This window comes from Rhinolophus hipposideros (assembly GCF_964194185.1).
Source record: "Rhinolophus hipposideros genome assembly, chromosome: 1".
Taxonomy (NCBI): domain Eukaryota; kingdom Metazoa; phylum Chordata; class Mammalia; order Chiroptera; family Rhinolophidae; genus Rhinolophus; species Rhinolophus hipposideros.
The window spans coordinates 28,059,851-28,087,311 of NC_138047.1; the positions used below are offsets into that span (position 1 = coordinate 28,059,851).

The 27,461-nt window shown below is 39.6% G+C and overlaps 1 protein-coding gene across 26 annotated transcripts in view; it reads right to left on the reverse strand.

Moving 5' to 3' along the window:
• Window positions 1-27,461, reverse strand: part of PARD3 (par-3 family cell polarity regulator) — a 610,024-nt gene that overhangs the window by 499,817 nt on the left and 82,746 nt on the right. For all 26 annotated transcript variants that reach the window (XM_081059103.1, XM_081059088.1, XM_081059079.1 and 23 more), the window contains exon 2: window positions 9,471-9,572. In XM_081059103.1, coding sequence (XP_080915229.1) covers window positions 9,471-9,572 — 102 coding nt within the window. The remainder of the gene's footprint in view (window positions 1-9,470; window positions 9,573-27,461) is intronic.

Genomic DNA, 27,461 nt, shown 5'->3' on the forward strand with positions numbered 1-27,461 from the left:
CCCATCAACAGGTTCACTAGGGTTCCCTTTTTTCTGCATCCTTGCCAACCCTTGTTATCTCTTATCTTTTTGATGATAGCTATTTTAACTGTGAGAGATGATACCGAATCGTGGTTTTGATTTGCCCTGATAATTAGTGGTGTTGAGTACCTTTTCATGTACCTGTTGGTCATCTGTACGTCTGGTCCTTTGCCCACTTTTTAATCAGGTTTGATTTTGTTGTTTGCTTGTTTTTGTTTGTTTGTTTTGCTATAGAGTTGTCTAAGATCCTTATATTTTTTGGATATTAACCCCTTATCAGACATATAGTTTGCAAATATTTTCTCACATTCCTTAGGTTGCCTTTTCATTTTGTTGATGGTTTCTCTGGCTGTACAATAGCTTTTTAAGTTGACGTAGTTCCATTTGATTATTTCTGCTTTTGTTGCCTTTGTTTCTGGTATCAAATCTTTGTTTTTGATTTTTGTTTCGTTTTGTAATGATACAGTCCCTGTTGTCTTCCAAAGACCAAAAGTCAAAACTGGGATCATTGCTTCTATTCTGGTTCACATGCATATACACATCGATAGTACACTGGGAACCCTCAAATTCTAAGGATGTAGGAAATAAATAATGTATTTTTTCTAATTATATTACTGAGCACTCATTATGCGCCAAGCTCTCTTCCAATTGAGAGAAATGTAAAAATAAGCAAATAATTATCTATAGAATCTCATTTTACAAAACCAATACATGAGATGGCCTGGCTGGGTTGTTTTTAAATCATTAAGAACTGGTGTTAAAAGAGTGAATAGTCAGCCTAATTCAATGATGGCGGAGATACCGATGGTGACCAATCATGGTGACAGCAATTACCATTTGCTGGAATTTATTTTTGCCGAACACAATGCTAAAAGCTTAACACAAATTCTCAGGTTTAAATTTAATACGATCTTACAAAGTAGGATACAATCATTATCCCCCATTTAGAAATGGGAAAACTGAGGTTAGAAAGATTTAAGTACTGTGCCAAAGCTCATAAAGCAGAGACGTCCTGGAGCCAGGATACAAACACTGGCAGTGGCCCATAGCTAAGGAAGAAACATAAAAGCCAGTGCAGCAAACCAGGAAACAAGCACAAGCCTACAGTTAATATGATAACTGAAAGAGTAAGAGACTCTGTCCCCTACTTCCTACTCAGTGGGTGGTCCTAACAAGCCATACCTTCACTGCCTTCCCTAGGAAGGCTGTGACCCACCGATATTGTGCAGGCTGACCCCAACTTCAAAACTCCTACTGCTTCTGAGTAGCCCCACCACTCAGCATGCTTAAGTAGGAGACCAGCCTCTCCTCTCTGCCCTACCATTAATAGCCCTCACCACCACACCTCTGCTACAGCTGGTACTGCCATCCCCGACAGACCCACCCACAAACTGATGAGCTGTGGGCAAACCAGTACCCATAATGGTGTAAATGTTGGGAAACAATCCCTTTGAATTAATTAATTAGTCATTTAGTGCTCTACTTGGCATTTAATTTAAATACTTTCTTCTTTAGAGCCTATCTAAAGTAAATCCATTAAGGAGGAAATTAATCAAGTCATCTAGTTAATGAAGTCTATTTATACAAATTATTTCAATTCCAGGTTATCAAACTCTTAATCATTCCTTCCCTATGCCAATTCATACTAAAGTTTAAAAAAAAAAATGTTTCTATTCTAAGCTACCTTTACAAATGCCTAATGCTTTCTTCATATTGGAATTAGGCAAAAGTAGAATTATGGAGAAATGTTTAATTGGAAAGTAAAAATATCCTCAGTTAATCAGACACTTCACTTTCAGAAATAACTATCAACACTTTTCAGTCTGTTCTTTAAATGTTTTCCAACGTACCTAATTATTTATACTAAAATTAGACTGTATTTTAGACGTCGTTTTAACCTGATTTTTAACAAATTTTTATCTGATTCATTGATCTGCACTTCAGTTCCAAATATCCAACTGCCTAAGTGACACCTCCATGGCACTCAAACTCTAACTACAGTTGAGACTGAATCCCTCATCTACCACCTTGTCTCAAATCTGGCCACCTTGCAGCTCTTCCTGCCTTGCTGAATGGCCCCACCACCAATCTGATTTTACCTACTAAATCACTCTCTAATCAACCTGCTCCCCACCAACATCTCCACCTAGCCCAACCTCCAATCTCACACCTCCTACCACAAAACCTGCTAACTGGTCTTCTTCTGTCCATTCTGCCTCCTGCCCATTCATTCTTCACACTGCAGCCAGGACACTGTTCCCATATGTAAATCTGATCACCTAAAAATAAAACCCTTCAATTTTCACTTAGCTGTACTTCAAATTTCAGTTTGATCGTTTTGTGTGTGTTTTTCAGGCTAGTCTTGCAAAACCCCAAGCTTGGTCAGGGTATACAGTTACATCTTTCATAGGACCATTCATTTTCTTATGCTAGTAATTCCACATTTAATTTCTGTGATTGTTCAATTCTCTCACAATAGATCGTAAGGCCCAAGAAAGCAGGAACCATGTCTATCTTTATTTGATATTGTGTAATAGCACAAAGCACGATGTCTAGCTCATAACTGGTGCTCAGTAAACAAGTTAAATTAACTGGCAATACTAAAAATGAAACAAAAGTCTTATTATCTTTCAAAGGAAATTAATATATGTGCTGTCTTTTAAATTATTATTATTCAGTCACCCTGGTTTGAAAAAATTCATTTCTTAACCTTTATGCAAATGAACAAAGGGCTCTTAGCTTTGGTTCAACACTGAGGCTTTAATTCATCTATTCCACTTAATCTCAATCTCAAATACTCATCAAAAGACAGTAGGGTATGTACTTACACATAAAGAACATATTCCTTTTGATTCAGACAATGTATTTTCACAAGTATTTCACTATAATGTACTTTTCTGCAAACAGAGAGGTTTCATGTGGTGGGGTATGCTTTCAGAAAGCATTGCTTCTTTAAAATTACATTTCCTCAAGACTGAAAGATGAATATGTCTACATTAAAAGCCTGGTCTCCAAGGCTGCATCCATTTCACCTAAAGGGAAGCAAGGAATAAGAGATTCTATGACTAACCTACCTGATGAGTAAACACCAATAGGCTGGTGACCATGAAATACCCTAGGCAGACATCATTGTGCATTATAACTTAAGGAAATTAAACCAGAATTTGCCCAAAAGAAAAAACTCAGTGTAAACTGTTCAGACTAAAACATTCTAAGAGGTTTTACAACCTAATGCACATGATTTCTGCAACCATTTTAAATTTGGAAAAAGTATATGATGCCGTATCTCTGGGAGCACTGTTCTGCAACCCATTCTTTTTGGCATGTAAAACATTTAACTTAATTCCTCATGTTTAGTAATAACAAAAATAATCTACGTGAAATGAGAATACATTATGTATTTCAGTTATCACTGCTTTTCACTAACACATAATTTACTCCAAGCCTCAAGTGTGAACTACAGTCATCACACAGTACCAGAGATTTTCCCTCATTCAGTAGGTTTATTTGGGTTTTGTTTTGTTTTGTTTTGTGTTTTTGGTTTTACAGATCGACCGTTCTAAGGATTACAATACATAATCTTAACAAATTAGTATCCGTGACAATAACATATAAAATAGGTCCTGATGCATTCATTTTTCTATGGCTTTTTTCTGTATTTCACAACATACTCTAGTTGGTTCACTTCTGTCGTTTATGGTTTTTGTTTTTTATGTTTTACTGAGATGTAATTAACATATAACTTAGTTGGTTTTAAAATCTTGTCTATTTCAAGGTTAAAGGAAGTTGGGCATCTTTGAAAATTCTGTTTACCAAAAGAGCACCTCTTTGTGAAACTTCAGTTCATAGTAGTAAGAATACCCTTACAAAATTAAAACAGCATCGTATTCTGTATATAGACCAAGTCCTCAACAAGAAATTAGGTCCCCCCAAAAAAGGAAGGGGGATGAAAAGGAAGTTAGCCCACGAATTCACCAGCTACCTCTACCCTCCAGGATATGGACATTCTAAAAATAATTGGCCCCCATGCTGCAATTTAGTGCTTTGGTCTTGATAATAAAGGAATTTAAATCTCAAAACTTTCTCTTATCGGGCACATACGTGGTCATGCACTAAATAAGGAGAAAAATACAGCCTTTAAAGAAATTAACTTAGATTTGTATCAATTACAAGCTGTTAACTCGCACTGTAATTGTAGCAGCAATCCATTCATTAACAAACTAGGGTTTGTTAATGTTTTATGAGCTCATTCCAATATCACCAAATAAATTCACCTAAATGATCCTTATTCCAGATACAAAAAAACATGTATCTGGATTCTCATCTACAAGTGTACAGACTGTGACTGTCTCCAAAACAAAAATAACACAGTGCTTCTTTCCACATGATCTTTAAATGAAGGCACAGAGTCTTCAACACCTTTGTTAAAGTATATATGTACGCGTGTTTTCCACAAACAAGCAGGATACACTCACTCAGACCATCAGTTTGATGGACACCAATTATTTTATTTTTTTATGACTTCCTGCTAAAACAAGTAACATAATGATTTACGTACAGGTAATAATAACATCTGAAAAAGGAAAAATTGCCAGCTTTTCAAATTAAAGCGTGTTCCTTACCTTAAACTTCTGGCATTCATGTATTTCAAAAGGAAACTGTATTACCACATATTTTAGAAATAGTAATATAAAACGTCTGACAGGGCAGTAATAATTATTAACATTGGAGGCACAAAACTACAGCAGTTATTTATAAGTTAGAAGCTACCAACGAAAGGAATGATGAAAAAAGTGTGATAAAATGCCTCTGTGCTAGCTTTAACCCAGCATGTGCAAACTGTTGCTTGCCCACGATTCCAATGCATTTTAAGAGTTTCTTTTTCTCAACATTCTTCTCAGGACACTGGCCAGATTGTCCCCCAGGCAATCCTCAGTTCTTTCCAACCAAAGCAGCCAAGAGTCTCCACAACACTCCTTCGTGGTGCCTATACCCCAGTCTACATGTACAAATCCTTCAAAAAGAGTTGAATTGCTATTCCATTCCACCCTTCCTTCACAAAGAGCAAGAAACATAGACGATATTTCACAAGGTCATTGCAAAAACACAATAAATATAACATCATTTTTGGTCAAAATAAAATTACATCCAACTACGACAAAGGAAATACTTGATACCTCATCTTTAATTATCTTCGGCACCAAAGATATGAAAAAGAGGACAATGACATGTGTAAGAAAAGGACTTTCTTCTTGCTCATCATCCACACACAATGGCATTTCCCCCCAACTCTAAGTTCCTGATCAGTTGTGCCTGAATCTTTCTTTACGTCCTTCCAGTCTCAGGTGGCTGGCACGCAGAGGGAAGTGAATGGTACGTACTTTTATTCTGTAATTTATTTGGAAATTTCTAAATGTACGGTAGTAGCCAGAGGGAAAGACAGGAGAGACCCAGCCTACGGAGGAGAACTGAGGGAAGGTTCATTGAAATTATAAGTAATAAATAATGAAGACCGAACTAGAAAGAAATTCAGACAAAATTCAGTTCAGCACTTCGGAAAGCTCACAAGCATAAATGCATGACTGCTGTTCTAAATGGTGCTAGAGATAACTTGGAAACCATTTCAGTGTTTCATAATTTGGCCAAGTGTGAACTGAGAAAACTGAGAATTAGGTACTAAGAATAAATAAAATATATGACAACACGTGCGCTCTGATTCTCTCTTCCCTTACTAGAAAGCAACAATGTAAAGAGGGAACAAACTAAGAAAGGGCACAGTTTTATGCCCAAAGTAAATCTAGAATATTTTATATTTTAGAAAATCAAGAACTACTCTAAGAACCTAAAACAACCCACACTCATACCATTTTGAACAAATTTGGGTAAATCCTGGTCATTAGAATTATATAGGCACTGAGAGAAAACTTTCTCAGGGATGTGCACTGAACTCCAGTAATTAAAGGATCATGAGCAAAATTATGATTAAGTACTTGAATTTTCTTTTGCTATCATTTGAATTACTGCTTCTGAATCCTACTTCCGCTCCACAAAAACACACACACACACACACACACACAAAAAAAAAAAAAAAAAAACATTTTTTTGTAATTTTACAAAGTCACAGTGACTAAGTACAAAATTTGCACCTTTGAGAGAATTTGCCCCATTATAGAGACTGATGGCAGGGCCCTGGTTTCAAAGTACAGATGTCCTCAGTGCCACGTGGACGATTACAAAACACAGACCCTCAGGCCTGGCTCAGGGAGATCCTACTGCCCTGGGCTGGGTATCTGTACTTTAAACAAGTGTCCGGGGCGTTTTCATAAAACGGAACACTATTTTTAGGAATTTTATTGTTTAGGAGAACTGTTAATTTTTTTTAAATTAAAAAAAAATCCATTTTAAAAGCAACACGGATGTCAAAATCTTTACTCTGAGGAGCTGCCAAAAACAGTAAAAAACACTGCAGGATGATTAGGTCAGAATCAAATTTCAGAGCCATGGAAAAGGGCCATACACCTGACTACACACAATCACTCAGTTTGAATAATGCACCCAACGATACCTGAGAATTTGGATATTGTGATTATTATTCATTATATTTTTTATAGTTACAACATAAAATGAGCCCTTTAATCTAGAAAACTCATTCAAAAATTTCTAATTAATCACATATGTATATATATAAAGTATTTCTGGGCAATTAAAATCATGATTTAAAGCTATTTCAGTCCACGGTGACTGTATTCTTTAGCACTTTTCTACTTGGAAACTGAATTTAATCTGCATTATATAAAACTGTCTGAAAACTTATTTTACATAATAATATTTAAAACATTTTTCTCAGGTTAAAGGATTTTGTAACTTGTATAGGAAATATAATAAAAGATTCTAGAAAATATAGATTCATCATCAAATTTGCACAAGAATACAAAGTCTGAAACAATTTAATTTGTAACCTATGATTTTAATATGCGGCTATTTTAGAAGATCATACAGTTTGCCTTATAGTAGGTTTTTGTGTGTGATTTAGTAACTGTGTTAAAGCCAATTGTATTATTTTTCATTGCTGAGTGACAAACTACCCCAAATATCGAAACAAGAACATCAACCACTTTAACCTAACTGATCTTTATAGAACCCCGAACCCAACAATTGCAGGATACACACTATTTTCAAGTACACAGGGAACAGCCACCAAAAATGACGTTTACTGGGCCATAAGTCTCAATACATGTCACAAGATTTTTGTTTAATTATATTGCTGCATATCTGCATCTCAGTATTCTTCTTACTCACAATGTAACCTCTATTTAGACTGCGGTGCAGGGAGGAAGGATGAGAAAGAGCGGCCTGTATTTCATACTCTTCTCAGGCACGGGTGTGTGGTGCTGAACGGTAGGGGTCCATTTAGCTCAGTGTCCTCAGAGCGCTGGTTCCAGCCTCACCAATCTCACTCATACAACCACCCAACACCCACAGCAGGATATTCCAAGCAATACAGCAGAGCTGGGCGTACCTCAGAGGCAATCTTATGTAAAGATTTTGGTGCCTTCTAGATGCTACAGTTAATGGACACAGAAATATATTTATAATCAACTCAAAGACAAAGTAAGCAACCGTTCAATCCTTTTTATTTAAAAGAAAACGTATGTGTGTCCATATCTAAAGAGAAAGAAGGGTCAGATGCAAAGCCCACTCAAATTCTAACAGTTATAAGCTTTGGGCAGGAATGGGGGAGTACAGGTGATTATTTCCTTCTTTATATGTTTACTTTTCCTCATAAGAGGATATATTATTTTTACAGAACCCCCTCCCCAGCGAGGGAGGGAGGGAAGGAGGGAGGGAGGGAGGAGAGAAAAAGGAAGGGAACAGTGGGGAGGGAAGGATGGAGGGAGGGAGGAGAGAGGGACTGAGGGGAGAGAGGGAAATATTGAAAGATCAATACAACATTAGTTCATCTCTTACTAATATTACAGCTGGGACAGGGTGTCTATTTAAATCCTTCATAAATCTCTGTAGTTGTCTTAAGCTTTGGAGCTGAACTGCACAATAAATTGACAATAATTTAAGTCTCTGGATGGCACTCTTCATGTGGATTGCAGGGAAAGGATATGACAGTCACCTATTCCTGGCTCACTGAAAAACCCAAAACAGACAAATGGCACCAAGAGAAATAACAGCAAATGATAAATGGGCAGAAAAGTTCTGCATGTTTGACAATGTCACAATGTAGCCACAGAAGCTACAAAGGACAAATCCCACCATGGCAGGTGCTAGTGAATCAAACATCCCTGAGGATACACAATATTTGGTACTTGAAGTTTTTCATGTCTTAACATTTCAAGAAAACATAAGACATCCGCCCATTCTGAGGCAGGCACCGTGCTAATGCGGGAGGAAACAAGACAACAGCTGTGCTGACCAGGCTCCTAGCCAAGGAAAGGGCGCCTGGAGGAGGAGGCAATGGGCCAGTAAGGGGAACTCCACAGCACAGCCGATTTACCATCTTCCAACCCCATGATGTAACCTCTCTGGTTTAGCCTACCCTGTGCGATTCCACAGCCTTGATGACACAACTGTGTATGGGGCTGTAGGCCCTTCCGTCATTTCCTTGCAAGTCACACAAAAGAGGGTGTGGCCAAAGCTGGCTCAAGTTTCTTCACCTCAGTTACAATAAAGAATTTGCTGACTTCTATATGCAGAGCCAAATAGCCTATCACAAATTCTTAAATTGTCGAGTCATTCCTCCCTCAATTCCTCCTCCTTCTCCTCTTCCTTCCCTCAAAGAGTACAGACACAAAGGTGGGTACAGGCTAACGATCCAGTTCTTGTAGGAGGCCATGTTCATGATGCCAAAATCACAGGCTACACGGAAGATGGCATTCCAGTAAAAGCATCCCAAGAGCAACATGGAACAAGGAAGGTGCCCTGAGAGCCCAACACACAAGGGAGACCCCCGGGGTGCACGCTGGTTTGGTAGCCAGGCACTGCACCACACAGGCCGACTGGTTGGATGGGCCGGTGTGGGGATCAGAACTCAGAGACCATCGAAACACAGTGATTTTAATGACAGACCTGTTGTCAGGGAAGATGTTACGTTTGGTTAAAATCAGGGAGAAAAACGGCACAAAAAAAAAAAACATTTAAAGATATTTCCATTTAAAAAGTTTCAATTTTAAAATCCCCATACTTAGCACTGAATCCCAGGTATCAAAAAAAACATTATACCCTACAGTTCAGGGTAGTGAAGATTCACAATACTTGTTATAAAACAAACACACCAGAGTGAGTGGCCCACATGTTCTTTAAAAAGTGTGCATGCATGCCTGTGTGCGTGTGTGCGTGTGTGTGTCTAAAAACAGAAAGGAAAGTGTTCCCACCTATCCACTCCCACCCCAACCTTCACAGAATGCACTCAGAGCAGCTTCCCCTGGACTTGAACTCACTCTGTCTTTATCATCTGCTACATCGCAGAGGGTGTCGTCAAGGTCCAGGATTCCTCCATCTCCGTGTTCCAGTCGATGCACCTGTATCCAGTAGCTTGGATCCTGTACAAAAGAACAGAGATAGCAAATACAGGCAGTGAGCATCACCAAAAGGAAACGCAACAATTTTAACTGCAAGAACTCCCTGCTATGGAAAGGAATCGACCCCATCAACAACATTGCAATTGATGGAAAATTCAGGTCGCTCCCTATCTCTGCTGGTGAGTGTTTTTTTTCCTTTTCTTTTATGATGAAAAGTCACTCATACACACTCTTTCCTTTGGCCCAGATGTTGCTACACTATTAGGATAGGAACTGCAGAAACCAGCAAAATGCACTGCCTCAGAAATATTGATTTCTCTAAAGTATGCTTGGCTTCCTACTGCCCACCTCTGAATCCAATCCACAGAAATATTCTAATAAGCAAGCAATGCACAGTGTATGTCTGAAAAACGAATGTCACAGCCTATCTGAATAAAAGGAGCTTGCTCAAAGTACTCCCTACTAACAGGCATGAACACCCTGACATGGAATAATGTGAACAAGCCTGGAAGTGAACAAAAGAAAGCTCAGAACAATGTGTGTGGTTTCAGCTTATTTTTGTAACAGCAAAATTACATACACTTGTATATGTGCATATAAAAATGTGCAAAAAAATACACACCAAAATTTGCAGTGGTTATCTCTGAAAAGTAGGATTAGAAGTAAAAAACTTCGTTTTCAATTTCATACACTTCTACATGGGGTATGTATTATGTGTACATGCATATATACATACACACAATAACAAAAAATGTTTTAAAATTATTTGAAGAGAAGAACATAGTTGTTTTTAAACTTCCATAATAGTTCTCATTTGTACACTCGAATGAAAATACACTACACTGTATGTTTTGGCACTAGCTAGCTGCTCAATTAGCTACAAACCATAATTACTAACAAAAAGTTCAAGTTAACAGTCCACTTTTCTTATCTAAACTGTGATATTAAGTACGGTTCTTTCTGAAAGAAGCAGCTGGGAGGGAGGAGACGAAAAAGTAATGATAGTTAAATAACTATTCCTAGACCCTACCCCAGATCTACTGACTCAGACATACCAGAGGGGGGGCCAGGGGATCCATCCTCTTAAGAAGCCCTCCAGGACAATCTCTAAAGCCTAAGACTTACTAAAATGGAACTCTCATAAAAAATGCATAATTACCAATCCTTGCCATTTTCAGCCAGCACAGAAAGCAGCTCAGACTCTAATTCTTCCTGTTGACCCTACTTTGCCATCTAATTTCTACACCAATTCTCTGATCCTGTTTACACCAAAAATTTTTACAGATTTGTTTTCTCAGATTCTTCTCTTCCCATAACCCCATACCAATCCAGCTTCCTCCCCACCACACTCCCCAAACTGTCCATCAAGGTCACCAATAGCCTCCACGTTGCTGAGTGTAATGGTTCGTGCACAAGACTCATCTTCCTTGATCTATCAGCAGAATTTAATATCACCCCCTCCTCCTTGAAATCCTCTATATACTTGGCTTATAATCCTTCAAATGTCTGATGAAGAATTATCTAATTCTGAGATTCGGTTGTTGAGGGGTCCTGATTCACTGGTCAGCTATGCCAAGTAGCCATGACAACACCATGCCAAAGCAAATTATCAGGCTGGCAGTTAATAAATGTCACTCCATAAAACATGCTGAATGGAAGGAAATGACTGTTTGGAGAGAAGGAACCCAGAGGGGAAATCATTAGTAATCCCAAGAGAAGATACTAGACACACACACACACACACACACACACACACACGCACACACAGCAACAGCAATAGCAACAAAAAGTCAGATTTGAGAAAGCCACATAAAAATGATCTCCTCCCACAAGAGTACAAAATCCAGGAAGGATATTTTGAGAAATACACTCTTTGGAACAGCAGTCTCTCAGGAGATTTTAACTGGCAGCTTTCTTTAACACTAATCTCTCTCAATAGATAAGAGTACTGGCTGTATTTTCAAGGGAATAGTCAAGTACTCATCAGGGCAAATTGTTTTCTAAAAGTTAGAGCACCCATGTTGATTACACTTCGTGGTAGTTTACACTAAAAAGTTTGAAATAATAATACTAGAATCGTAGTTGTCCTGTCTACAGAAACTTAAAAATGTAATTGAACAAAAAGACGTCAAGCCACTTTTAAAAACAGCAAAAACACAAATTCTACAATCAGTATACTTGTCATTGGGTTAAAAAAAAAAAAGCAAAACATGACACAATGCTCAATAAAAAAAGAATGTTTCTCATTTAGGATGTGCACATTTAAAATAACCAAAGATATGAACACTAACAATAATTTTACATTATGCTGAGCAAAAGTCCATCACACAGGAGCAATAAACAAGGAAAGAAGTTCATCCATCAAGTGGCTGGAGAGAGATCTACCAAGAAGCAAATGTCCCAGTCAGGCAAACTTCCCCAAAGATGGAAGAGCCCCGAGAAGAAATCTGCAGACAAACCACCCCAGAATCACTGTTCCTCATTCACATGAGGGCTAGGAAGGCAGTGGAGGGAACATTTCTAAGACCTGCTGAGAATGAAAGCATAGGTGATTTGATCAGATGCAAGTTTATTTGATCAGATGCAAGATCTGATGTCTACTCCATTGCAGGACACAGTAAGGGAAAATAGTACAGGAAAAGTCCGAATGAAAAACTGACTCCTCTCCCACCTCCAGGAAAGCTCTTATTCTCCATAAAGAGAATCATCACATTATACAGCAAGAGAATGAGCTTTTGTGAGTTGTGACCTGGGTAATACAAAAGCTCTGCATATTTTATGCCCACGCAAGTTTCAAGAAAAGTATCTGGAGTTAGAAACAGCGCCCTACTCTTGCATTACCATGGCATACAGTAAATGGTCAGATTTTCAAGTGAGAATATACGGATAAATGCTAAGCCTAGAAAACTGAAAATCTTATGTTGATTAAAAAAAAACTGAGTGTTTACTATGTACAAAGTACTGACTGGGCAAAGTAACAATCATTCCCTACTGTGAGAAATTAAAATAGATCAGATAAGACAAACAGTTAAAAAGGAGACCACGTGTCTTCAGAAAAATAGGAATAAAAATGCTTTGTGAGTTCAGAAGTGGGGAAGACAAGATTTGAGATGAGCTTTTAGCAGAGTCAGATCCTAACAGGTGAACGAACTGAGTAGACATGTCAGAACATCAGAACACAGAAGACAAACAGAAGATTGGGGGGTGAGGGAGAGAGGGAAGCTTCCAGACAGCAATAAACAAGGCACCACAATGAAAGGATAAGGAATCAAAATGGGTTTGACCTTCTCAAGAGTAACACTGAAATCTAGATGAAATGGAACACTGACTTCAGAATTCCTAGGAGAAATGGTCCAGGAGTCAGGACTGTACATCTTGCCCAACAACTATCAGAAACGTGTGAGTAGAAGTAGAAAAAAAGACATTTTAAAAAATGCAATGTCTCTCCGGCCCCCCAAAAAAATTACCCTCTCTGTGACTTCCTCAGGTTAGTGCTCTAACAAAACAAGAAAATAAACTATGAATGAGGATGGGTGGCACATGAAAACAGGGGACCTAACACAGAAGAAACTCCCCAGACGTCGCAGAGATGGCTCCCAGGCTGTGGGCTGAGCACCAGGTGGAAGGCGACCAGTCCAGATCGGAGCAGGCCCGATACTCCACGTGAGATGTCTTCAAGACGAAGCCAAGAGAGGATTTAATATAACCAAACATAATAAAACACTACTTTAACAACTGGCAGAGCTGTGGTGGAATTAGTTGTAAATTCATAGAAGACCAACCAAAGGAAAAAACGCTGTTCATTCCAGGGAAGACATAAAGTTGTGACAGAAAGAAAAAGTAATCGAGGTATCTTCTGTCATACATGGTTCAGGTATGAGCAACTTTTAATAATGAAACTAATGTGAACATCGAATATTTAACCAAAATTATAACTACTTTTGGGGGAAAGAAGTCTCAAAAGTGTTTGGGGGGAGGCAAGGATAGGTGTGTGGGTGTGACAGAGAGACAGACAGATCGAGAGACCCAAGAAGTGGCTGTGAGAGGAGTGGGGTGAAAGTGCAGTGAAATAGGGTTAAATCTTCTGCATTAAGTAAAAAGATGGCAGCAAACTCAATTTTTACAAAAAACAATATAAGCAATTTACACAGAAATATGGAAGTAAATATCAAAAGAATCAGGCACGAGAGTTGGGAAAGGTGAAGTCTCAGAGTGCTGCTTTTTTCATCACAATCCTAGTTATACTACCTGACTATGCACATAATAAAACTGAGGAGAAAGACCAGAGAAACAGTTTGAAAAATTCCTTAAAATCATAGGCATGGCATACAGCTTAAAGTTTAGCCTCTGCCCATCCTCTCAGCCAAAGGATAATGACATTGCCAAGACAAACGAAGTCACTGTTAACGACATAAATAGAAAACATTTCATTTTTAAAGTCAATAGACGAGCACAACCGATAGGAATTGAGCCTCATTCTAGATTCTTTGGTATCTCTCCAATTTACTTAAACCAAAAACAAAACATTTTTTAAATATATTCTGAAGTTCTCTTTTTTTAATGTATCATTGGTATTTCAAGACAGATGTGATACATGCAATGTTGACTTTACATGCTTTAATCAATTCCATTTCTGAAATGCCTAGTTTTTAATCAGTTTTATTACAGCAACACTGTTGAACATTAAATACATTTTGGAGGTGGGGGTCTGCTTCTCAATAAAGGCATAATACACAGATAGTTAGAAATCATAGCTGATGTTCAACAATAAAATAATGACCTCGATCACCATGAGAAAGTTACTAACATTTAATAGTAAATGCACTCCTCTGCACCCCACTTTTCCACTCCAAACCACACCCAGCACCCATACCAACACCTCACCACAGAACACAGAGCACACCACAAACCTGCAACCTCCCTTGAAGAGACGATGGCTTTATTTAATATGCCAATCAAAGAAGAAAAAGGCAGCACAGCACCAAAGGTTAATTCCAACCTCAAAGAAATAGCCTCCTGGCATTTTGGTGTATTGCAACTGGCACATAAGCTCCCGTAGCCTGGTAAGGTGGGAAATCAGCCCATTATTGAGCTCTAACTCTTACACAGCTTTCATAACAACGGAGCCATTGCTTTCATCATGGATGCACAATTCTTGTGCCACTCCACAGAAGCTGAGGAAACGGCCTCAGGTCACAGAGCAGGCTTGAGACAGAGCCAAGGCCAGAATAAGATCTGGAGTACCCACCAAGTACATGTGCACTGCTTTACAGTTTTAAAGATGCATTTGTATGCACTACCTAATGTGGTGGGAGGATTGATAATCCCTATTTTCAGATGAGAAAACGGAGACTCAGAGAGTGGTAAGTTGCTGACAAGATGTCACAGGTAATAAAGCTGTCAGCAAGAACTCCATCCTGGGTCTGCAGACTCATCTCCCGCCCTTTCTCAGCCCCACACAGATGGTTTTCAAACAGCAGCGCCAGAGCTGCTGGTCTTCCCGCTACAGCCTCTTCTCCCAATCTCTATATTTTGTATAATGGGGCGATACGTAAAATAGTTTTAATTTTAAAAAAAAAAGGTTTTGACTGTTATAAAAAAAATCATGTTTGAAAACTGCTCACCAAAATATAATATCACATGTCTTAATGCCATCCATGATTTAAAACAGTGGTTCTCGAAGTGCGATTCCTTTCCAGCATCAGCATCACCAGAACTAATCAGAAATTCTAATGCTTGAGCTCCACCCGTCTTTCTGAATGAAAATCCTCAAGGAGGTCCCCCTCACAAGGAGGTCCCCCTCACACTCCCCCAATCTGTGTTCAAACAGCCCTCCAGGAGAGCCTGACCGACACCCACATCTGAGAACTCGGAGTCTGACTGAGAAGGGGGCGGGGCCTGGAATACTTTGCATTTCGTCTGCGTATTATTCCGTATTATAGCTCCGTTCATAAATTCATGGGTTTAGTTCAACATCGCTAATCATCAGAGAAATGCAAATAAAAACCACAATGAGATATCACCTCACCCCAGTCAGAATGGCTATCATCAACAAAACAAATAGTAACAAGTGTTGGAGAGGCTGTGGAGAAAAAGGAACTCTCATACACTGTTGGTGGGAATGCAGACTGGTGCAGCCGCTATGGAAGGCAGTGTGGAGGTTCCTCAAGAAATTACGAATAGAATTACCATATGACCCAGTAATCGCTCTCCTGGGTATCTACCCCAAAAATATAAAAGCATTTCTCTATAGAGACACGTGTACTCCAATGTTCATTGCAGCTTTGTTTACAGTGGCCAAGACATGGAAACAACCAAAATGTCCTTCGATAGATGAATGGATAAAGAAGTTGTGGTACATATACACAATGGAATACTATTCGGCATTAAGGAAAGATGATATAGGAGCATTTGTGACAACATGGATGGATCTTGAGAGTATAATGCTAAGTGAAATAAGTCAGACAGAAAAAGCAGAGAACCCTATGATTTCACTGATATGTGGTATATAAACCAAAAAGAACAAGACAAACAAATGAGAAACAAAAACTCATAGACACAGACAATAATTTAGTGGTTTCCAGAGGGTAAGGGGGTGGGGGGTGGGTGATGAGGGTAAAGGGGATCAAATATATGGTGATGGAAGGAGAACTGACTCTGGGTGGTGAACACACAATGGGATTTATAGACGATGTAATACAGAATTGTACACCTGAAATCTATGTAAATTTACTAACAATTGTCACCCCAATAAATTTAATAAAAAAAAAAATTCATGGGTTTAGTGCTTTCACCCACACTTCTTAAATCAGATGTTGGTAACTGCATCGTAAAAATGGTTACCATGAACATACACGTCCATATTTGTCTCCAATGATAACCAGAGAGATAAATTTTGGTGCTGTCAATCTGTTTCTCAGAACCGGTTCAATTCCAAGCTCTACGCAGAGGACTGTAAAACCCACATTTCTAGACCAAAGGCCTCCCAACACCCCAGCCTCAAACATCCACCTCTCACTGCACGTCACCTTGGGAGCTGTCTGAATCCCCCCTCCAAGAAACTAGTTTTAACAGCTTGCTGGGACATTTTAATGTAATGAGTAAAAGGACATGCGAGAATAACTGATGACTGAGCAATGTTTTTATCAAGTCCTATTTTATTTCAAATTTATTAAACTTATTTTCCTTACCCTCCCCCTAAAAATAACTTCCTGACTTCATTCCTACTGGCAGCCCCTTCTTCCTCTGTTTTAACCTAATCAAGTCATAAACCTAACTTTCTCCACAGAAAACACAGGGGAAAGAGAACAAGTTAAGTGATACCACAAGGAAGCAATCAGACAACTCCAGAACGTGACACTTTTAACAATACAACTGTACTGGTATCTTAAAAAACAAAACAAAAAAGAATCCATATCATCGGATATCTAAGCGCAATGTGAAATCCTAGAGTGGATCCTGCATCTTCAGAAAAAAATTGTGAAAATGACAGTAGTGGGACAACTGATGAAATCTGTTGTATTAGGTGACAGAATTGTATAATAATTGGGAAATTTCCTATCCGGTAACTATATAAAAGTATATTCTTATGTTTAGGGTTTAATAAGTGCTGAAGTCTTTAGAGGTTGACTAGTGTCACAATATCTGCAGTTTAATCTCAAATGTTCAGCACAGAAATTAGTATTAGTAGTAACAGTAGTAGTATACATACACACACACAGTATTATCACTGATACACACACACGAAGAAAGCAAATGTTAGCAAAATGTTAAAAATTCGTAAATCTAGATAAAGGGGTTCAATTTATTATTCTGTAAAGTTTTTCCAAGAGAAAATGTTCAAAGTATACCATTTAAAGACAACAACTAAGGCACTGTTGGCATACAGACTAAGAAGGCATAACCACATTCAAGGTGTAAGCCTTGACTGAATCTTTGTTGAGGTCACACAAAAAAAATCACTGTAAAAGACATCTTGGAAACAGTTGGGGGAAATTTAATATGGATTTGATGTTAGATAATACTATTAATAACAAAACATTCATTTTTTAATATTAGATTTGTGGATATGTAGGATATGTAGGAGAATATCCTTGTACGTTAAAGTATTTAGATAAAGTGTCACGATGCCTGGTACTTTAAAGTAGCATATAGTGTGTGTGTGTGTGTGTGTGTGTGTGTGTGTGTGTGTGTATCATTCAGAGTGCAACCAATAAAATAAAAATCACCACAACTATTTTAAGCAGAGGGAAATTAATATAGAGAATCGTTTACAAAATGTAAGAGTTGAGACTCAAACAAGAAAGGCGGTCGGGTGGGGGCAATCCGCAGATTAGCAGGAAGCTACCACCACCTCTTGGCTAAAGGAATAAAGGGAGGTGTCCCCAGAGCCCAGGGTTGGGTGCTGTGGCAGAAGTGGGGCCTTTAGGAAAGCGACTCAGCGCCCCCTGACAGAGACACAGCCTAAGCAGAGGGAGTGAAATCAATGCCAGGGCTTATCTTGTGATGGGCCACCCACTTCCCACTCTACCACCCACTGGCCAGATCCAACCAGAATTCAACTGACACAACTGTACTTTGTACGACTCTCTCAAACACTGTTTGAGTTTTTCCTAACTAACTGGGAAAACAGATGACTTTTAAACAAATGTAATGACCCAGGGTTCATAAGAGTACAGGAAGCCAGCATTCTCACATGCTGCTCCTGAGTTCTAAACTATCACACACATTTTGATGGGGGGTGGGCGCTACAAGAAGATGGAATCTGGTATCATCAAAATGCTTAAAATTGAACGTACCCATTGACCCAGGAACGTGAAACGTGTGTACACACAGTCAAGATGTATATGTTAACTCAGATATTTTAATAAATAACAGAGAGTAGAAAGCTTACTACTAGATGTCCAACAATGAGAATCCGGCTGAGCAGATTAAATCAGCGAAACACTAGACAGCAATTTAACTGCCGTGCACAGGATGCTATGAAGGAAGCGTCCTCTTCAGTCTGAAGACAGTGCTACCTATAGGTACATTCAAAAGACAAGAACCGCCTACACCAATGGGCGGCCCTTGCCCATAAGTTCTGACTTTTCCATGACAAACACGTATGTACATTTTTCACATTTTTAACATCTTAAGTAGCATCACTAGTGAAGACCGTTCTTCCTTTCCCTTTCCCTAATCTCTTGTTCTCAGTAATGTACCGTCTGACTCATTATTGCTTCTAGAGTCCTATCTTTTCAGCCCTGTCCTGCATCGTGCGGCCACATCTACATTCACAAAACGCCCGCTGCATCATGTCACTGTCCTGTGGCATGCGTAATTTTCAGTGACTGACTACATTCTAGAGGTCAAAACCCAACATCCTTGGCCAAGTACTCAACACTCTTCCCCAGCCTGCGTTTCCTGGCTCTCCACACTTCCCATCACAGCCCTCCCACCCTCCCACACAGGCCTTAGCGCTGACTTACCACATCTGGGTTTTCAACTGTTCTGTTCACTGACAAACCCCAAGCACCCAGAGACAGAGTAGATGCTCAGTAAATATTGGCTCAGTGAATTGATTCATCCTTGGGGTGTTTTTTTGTTGTTGTTATTCATTTTATTCCACACATCTGGACCTCTCCCATCCCTACAGCTCCAACTACCCAAAGTGTATGTACCTTTCCAAATCTACATCAAAACCACAGCCTCTATGAAATGTACTCCAACCCCAAAGAATGTATCCAGACCACATATTTGTCACTTAATAGCCTACGTCCTTGCACATATGTAGCTTTGTTTATCTCTAGGTAAGTTCCCCAAAGGCAGGGACCATCCATCTTCTGCTTTTTTTTTTTTTAACACAGAACAAAGAACAAAGCACCATGTTGAATAAAAACTGTTTTTAAAATAAATAACCCTATTGGATAAAGGGAAAAAATTAAACAAGAGTCTCTCAGAGAATAGAATCACAGACACAGGTTTGTGCTCTCCTAACTGCCCAAAGAAATGCCATGGATGTGCTGTGCCATGTCAGGATCAACTCCTCCCCCCCCCCACCCACCTGTTACCCTCTGACACCCAGGGCTGGCTCAAGAAACGCTGTGTGATTATTCTAGCTGACATTCCAGACAACATGTCAGATGTAGGGAAAGAAGACATCCATTTTCCCCCTGCAATGAAAAGGAACCCGAATCCCAGTAAAAGCACCTTCATCTTACCCCCAGAGGCTGAGTCCCTGGCATCACTGACCTGGAATGGCAGGCAGAAATGAGTTTAGGCCTGGATGAACCTGCCTATTACCCAGCAAAGAGAGGGCGAGACAAAAGCTCACCTTGGCCAACCAAGTTCTTCCCTCTCTAGTCCTGGTAAGAACATGCAAGGGCACAGGGGTGTTGCTACCTGATGAGCCACTAGACAGTGAAGAGAAGGTTATACTAACGGAAGGAAAAATGTGAGGCAGTGCAAATGCGATATATCCAAGCCCAAGTCCCTAAAAAACAATGTGGACCTATGGGATATTCAGCTCCAGAACTTAAATCTCTCCAAGCTTTGCCACGATCAGCACTCTGAAAGTAGGCATCTGGCACTGTGCCCGCCTCCTGACCCATTCCATTCCTGTGCCCTTACTCTACAAAGGGGCCAGTGGTGAGGACATCCATTACTGGAAACTTTCTTGTGGGTCACTCACATTCACATGTGACTGTTTCCACAACAATCATTCAAGGTGAATGTGTTCGGCTCCATTTGTAGATGAGAGGACTAAAGAACAGGAAACCCTAACTTGTCTGAGATCATCCACACACAAAGCTGAAGAGGAAAGGTAGTTTAAGTTAAGACACCACTCCAACTTCTAAACCGTGCTATGCCCTTGGATGCATTGCCTATTGCAGGAGGATCAAAACAGCTTTAAAGGTCACGAGTACAAATTGGAAGGAAAAAAACTGATGGAGATTAAGTCCTTTTAATTCTTTTATTCCTTTTTTTTTTTTTTTGGCTTAGATTGGAGGGAAAAAAATAACAAAAAATACATCACCCATCAGCTAATATATTTGACTAACTTTAACATGAGGAAGTAATGATTTACATCATGTTACCTATCAAAGATATACAGATTTAAGAAGCATTTCATTTCAATCATGCACTAGGCAGTGCTAGATTCAGAGCTATAGAAAAAAACAATGCATGAACATTAAAATAGGGCCTCAGGCACCTGAAGGTAGGGACCCATCCTGCGCCTTCAGGGGCATAGTGCACAATGCAGCTAAGACATTAACTACTTATTTTATTGTATGAGATCCCTTAAAGCTAACTAAAACAGTGAATGTTTCTCTAGTATCTACAAAAGAAGTAACCAACTTAAGAGATCCTTAAGCTTAGTCAATCAGCTTAACCAAAGAAAAACCTACCCTCTCATATTTACTTTTCAACTAGCAAACAAGAAAGGCTGACTCAGAGCAAAAGGAATTTCTCTGACCTGGAAAGAAAACCTCACTAAAACATGATAAACTCTAAATAGCTTGGAATTGTCAAACAAACCAACACAAACTTGACCCTAAAGCAGCGCTCCACTCCTCCCCTCATATTACTTAATCCCAGACCACCTCCCAATTTTTCTTAAAGAAACTATGTCAAGCTACTTAAAAGTGCCCAGTTAATACCTTACCCCTGGCCATAATCCACATGACCATCAGAAGAAATGTTCCTGAACTAATTCAGAAGAGGAGACTGTAAGGAAATAGTGTGTTTTGCCAGAGGACTTGCACCTACCTCCGACTTCCTCTTTGGAAGCCTGAGCACACAGTTATCCGGCTGTCCCCCGTGTCTCCTATTCTCAACTCCAGCAGATTCCGCACCGCGTGGGGTCCGGCGGAACATCCCACAGCACCACGACATCGCAATACGAGCGTGGGTGGCCCCACGGCAGTGCACACTAGACAGCAGCACTTAGAATGGGTCTGAGACCACTGGAAGGGTGCCGGAGCCTGTCCCCAGTGTGTCCTCAGGACTGCTGATGCCAGGGGTGGGGCTCCCTGGTCCTCCCAGGATACTCCTACCACCAGTCACACAAGGATCCATGATGGTATCTTCAAAAGATTTGCCAAAGACCAGATAAGGCACCTGAGTCTTATTACCATGGAACGTGCGTCAACTGTTAGGAACGTGCGTCAGCTGTTAGGAACGATTTTCAGCAGGGAAGGGAACAATGCAGACAAAGGGCACATCTATGTACATCCGTATAAACCAAAATATGAGGCAGTCATCTGTAAGATCTGCTTATTGCACAAACTTGTTACCACCGCTTGTTTGTGCCCTCCTGGAAAGCCATCCCCATCTCTTCACTTGGGAAAATCTTATCCAAATCTCAATTTCTACAACGTCTATCTCTTAGCAATATCAGTCTTCAATCCCACTTTATCTTCTGCCCCACATCTCTGCTGCACTTACAACAATGTCTTGAAGACGTGCAAGTTTATCATGTTATAACTTATCACCCTAATGGTAAGACAGGTTAGTTAGTATAATTGCTAGATATATAGGTAGGTCCCTGGTAAAATAAACAAAAGACAGCCATATCCTAAAACTTCAGGTTTTGAAATCATTCCTTTGCTCCAGGACATAATGTAACAAGGCCTTGAGGTTAATCATAAAATTCATTTTGGCCTGACAAATGGAGCAGACCTGATAAATAAGAGGGGGTTACTTCGCTAATTTCTTTAGGATGGGCAAGCAGAACGAACCTGGTAGAGGAATTTCATGAGAAGGCACCAGTTCCCTTCTTCAAACAGTTCCCTTCTCCAAACCACTCCCCTTCCCCAAACAGGCAAAGGGAAGGTATAAAGGTAGGAGCTATTGCCTCAGTCACGGGCATCCCCCATAAGGGACCCCCATTCAGGAGCTGCAATCTCTTCTCCTGCCTCTAATAAACTATCCTCTTTTTAAAACGTTTTGCCTCTCCCTGGTCCGTGTTTCCATTCTTCAGCTTCACGTGACAAGATCCCAGCACGCACTCAGAAACTGCCGGCAGATCCAACATCACCTACATCAATGGGACTGTGAAGATTATTCTTTATTCAAATATGTACAGAGCATCTCCTATGTGGCAGTTCACGGCAGTGAATTATTTCTACCCTCCTAGAATCTTCAGTCTAGCATATGACACAATAAATACTCTTAAACATAACCCCCACACCCCAAAGCATTCATTAATACACATTACTAGTTATCTCAAACTAAAGACCAATCTGTACCCTTTATTTGTTTCAAAATTTGTTGGCATTTAGATTTTTCCTAAAAGTCCCTAATGTGACTCATGACTTTATCTGGGCCCATCTGGTTAATTTCAAATGCATTTGAAATGGGGAATATTTAAACAAGGATTGCAAGATACTTTATGAAATATATGTAAAGGAGATTACATATGCTAATGCCATGTAATTGCTTAATTCCTTAAATACCTGGTTAGTTCTCTGTCCTTACAAAGTTTTCCCTAATGAAGTATTTGAAATTTAGGTACCTGTGCCTTCAATTTATTCCACCTAAGAAATGATGGTACATAGCATCTCAAAAAAAAAAAAAAAATTAAGCACTAAAAACATAGCAAGCACAAATACAGTAGTCTGTACTACTACTATTCTGTTGCATGGTTAAAAGTAAAGTTTCTGATAAAAAATAAATAAAAAGAAAAAACCCATGGCAGCAAAGAAACAAATTAGCTCTACGGGAACTCAGGCAAAACATAATTATACAACTGGTAATTAAAGTGTGAAATGGACCAGCTCAAACAACAATAAAACTTGTAGCTATAAACTTATCGGACAGGGGTGGGGGTAACTAAACAGGAGCAAAGCTAGTTTGTGGAGCGTTAAAGATGCAGAGATAGAACAGATGCACCAAGAAAACAGGACTTTAATGACAAAGGCACCTGTCCTGTCAGGTATCCTGTCCATCAGCAGCCACAAAAAAGGGTAATGAAATTGCTAAGTGGGCTGACGGCACAAGTCACTTCCTCTTTGCAGGCACTGAGGCCTTGTGTGCAAAATGAAGGGATTAGATTATCTCTGAAGTTCATCCACTTTTCAGCCAGTCTCTGATCCTGTATCAAGAAAGTTAAACACTCCCCAGGCTGCTTCCCTTTTCTAAGTGGAAATAAGGTAACCACTCGCCCGGACCACTATAATTTGATCTTGAAAACAACTCGTAATACAAAATTAAAACGGCCTCACCTTTCCTACAACAAGCCCTGTTAAATATATGTTTACAAACATGTGTCCTCACAGTAGCAGAGTTCTAAGCTCTGTAAATCCCACGGGCCTGGAACAGCTTTCCACACCAGAGAGTCTGGTCTGGTGATGGTGTTAGAACCACAACGCTGCTCCACCCACAGGAGAAAAGCACACGCAAGAGGCAGGGCCACAGCCCCCAGGCAAGTTACTGAGAGTCCTGTCTACAGGGCCAGCCACTGATATGGAAGACCATCCACATGGAAGCTCGTAATGACTACAAACATCTCCTCACGGAGCGCACACTGCAACTACTGGAGATAACGACAGGCTGGCACGGTCCACACAGCCAGCCAAGGAAGAACTTCACACAGACTGCAAGTCACTGTGTTTTGAAATAAAGAGAGTACAGCCCTCTTTATTTATTGTCTATGATGACACCTCTGTTCTCTCAGACTTGAAGATCAATTTTGGGAGGCTAGCCGTAGGTATGTGGAAAGTTCACCAACAATACCCAATTATCACAATTAAATGCCAACCAAGTGGTACAGAAATTATAAAAACTCAAAAAAAAAACACGAAAGACAAAGAACACTTCATGAAGGAATTGTTTCATCTCCATCAGAGGAAATCTTAGCACAAGGTGAGGAGGCCAAAACATGCATGGCATGTTTGAACAACGGGGAATAAAGCCTGGACACAACACATAGCGTCACACTTGTCTTTGACTGCATTCGCCTTCCTGCTGGTACCGTGACAACACCGAGCTAACCTGGCTACACACCAGCTCCGTGCTAGGGCTAGGCTGACGCAGACTTTTTGGACCTGTGTGAAAACTGATGGTGCACAAGCCCTACCCTTTCCGTCATCTCAAGTGTCACATTTGTTCTAAACAACTATTAAAACAAGGTAATATGTCACCAACAGGAGCAGCAAATGTGAACCCACAATTTGATACTTGAAGAGGAAAAAGCATTTCAGAAGACCACAAAACAAGGTATTTTTAATTCTAAAATTTTAAGGATTATGTGATTATCATGAGTCTCCTCCCTTTCCTCCTTTTTCTTAAAGGTAAAATCCCTTCTGTATGAAACTCTCATTCCTCAAATTTGTTTAACAGTTCCTTCAAACATTCCTTCAGAGTATTATAGCAGCTCTTCCTGCTTATCAAGACTAAAATAAAGAGCCAGTCAACAGGACTACACAAAGAAAACAAAATTCGTCTGACAGCTGAGGCCACGAATGTGTTCATATGAGTGCAAAACAACAAGCCACCTTCTTAGTTAGATCTGCTCAATCAGGTGTTTCCATAGACCCCTCTTCCCTTCTCCTTACTGCAAAGACATTTCAAGCCAACTTGAGATTTGGACAAAGTATTTAACTGCAAGTTCAAGACTTCCAACTTTCATAGCTGAGTAATGAATACTACACATATGACTTAATTAGCATAAAATTAGTACATCCATATGATGTGACATAGAATTACAGAAACCATTCTTACTGAAAATCTATGAAGCCACACAAAAGGCAGAGCCCATGTGGTTCAGGTGACTATGTGTTTTGATGCAAAGCCTCAGTTGCATTCCGGTACAGGCCTGCCCCACAGTCACGTGACATTCCTGCAAAAACTTGTTTCTATTTTGGATGGACCAATAAACAAGGGGATTGGCACCAACATTTCAGTTCATGGTATGAGGTGTGTTAGAAAACAATTTCTCCTCAAGTAAATAAATACAGTGTGGATTACTGAGACTCGTTTTTTTTCTGTTTTTTTCTTACTTTTGAAAAAAACTGCCTTGGAAATAATGTCATTTTGTACTGTGTTAAGAATTCTTCCCAACTAAAGTCATAAAAATGTTCCAAATTACTTAGCAAGGTAAAATCTATCTCAATTTAAATAACTTGTCTTTAAGAGTTGTCATTCTCATTTAATGAGAAGCCACAATGTTATGAAGTAAAACACTTTCAGACTAGAGGGTATTTGATAAAACTTTTGCTGCATCATTCCAAAATGACAATAGAAATACCTTGACAAGGGTGATTAGTTTATTCTAAATCTACACCAAATATTCAAAGTACCCTGGAAAAAGCTCCCTTAAGGGAGTAGGATACTGAAGCAAAATCGAGTTGGTTTATATACAAACATTGAGCAACGTCACACTTTAGAAAGACCAACAGCAACCTAAAGAAAGCAATTCTAGAGCTGAGGAGATTGAGTTCTAAAAATAACAGAACTCTAATTTTCAAAATGTTTTTTTCCTGAATCTCCATGCTATCTTTGAAAAGAATTAAACAATTATGGAAAGAATGGAGTGCAAAGTAAACAATGTGAAAAGAAGAAGAATAGAAGCTAACAAGGCAGGAATGCTTAAGAGGAACACGTGACCTGCTGGGACAATGCAGGAACCTGACTTTCTCCTTCACCCCCACCTCTGCAGATGGGCAGCCCCGGAAGCACACTGAGCTGGACTGAGGAGACTGTGAGGAGGGGAGCTCTCCCTGCCAGTGTCTACAGTCCACAAGTCATGGCTTACGCAATGAGGGTCACTACACTCAGGGTCACCGGGGAGCCAGGCATCCCTGCTCCGTATCTCAAAGCACAAACTGATACTGGTGGACTGGCATGTCCTGGAGTTGTCAAATTCCAAGCTTTTACCAATTAGGGCAAAATTAAAGAAGAAAATGAGAGAGCTAGTAAGGCGGTTGATTCAGTATCTGATGGAAGATATAAATAAAGCATTAAGCATCACTGCTAATCTGAGTTATACAAAAACAATGTATATTTGGATTGTACCCATGCGTTCAGTTAAGGATATCTTAAAATGCAAATATACAAACTCTAATTCTAGAAAACACTGGCTTTATTACTTTCTAAATAGCAATAAGTAAGATTTCACCCACCACCCTCCTGTCATTCACCCTTGTACTTTCTACTGGAAATCACCTACACGGAAAACAAATTATAGTTCACCTATTCTAAGTTTCAACAATAAATAAACTGATTCAATGCTTTTGCATTGGGTCACTGTAAACTACAATGAGAGAGAGCATCCTTGGAGGTATTGTGACTGGTAAGGACTGAAAAACGAGCTAGTTGCTAAACCTCAAGTGGGAGCAGGCTAACTTAAAGTTGATATGTAACATGGTACTCCCATGGTGATTCCATCTCCCTCTTCATGTCAGGACACATCAGGCCTCACACTTCCTGTGTACATTTGCTGCACGAGTCTCCTTGCCCAAGCTCTAAAAGCTGTCTAAGGTCTCAATTTGAAAAACTTTTAAATTCATATTGTTTGCCTCTGCATTTGGGATATCACAAAGTATTTTTAAAACCCCCTTCCAGCACACAGAATCATCTTGACAAACCATGGCTAGCATGTTAATTCAATATTCCCATTTGCCAAACATATAAAAGGTGTGATCAAACAACAGGGTGAATGTTTTAAAAAAAATCGTTACAGTAAAAGACATATTGCCATTAATCTCCCTCAAAATATCCCCCCTTGCTTTAAACACACTTATCCCATCGTTCTTGCCACTTTCTGAAGCAGTTCTGGAAGTCCTCTTTCATGGGTGTCTTTAGTTGTGCTGTCATGGCTGCCTCGATGTCCTGCATCATTTTGACTTTGAAGAAGAGCCAGAAGTCACATGGTGCTAGATCTAGTAAATAAGATGGATGAGGACACACCGTAATGTTTTTATTTGA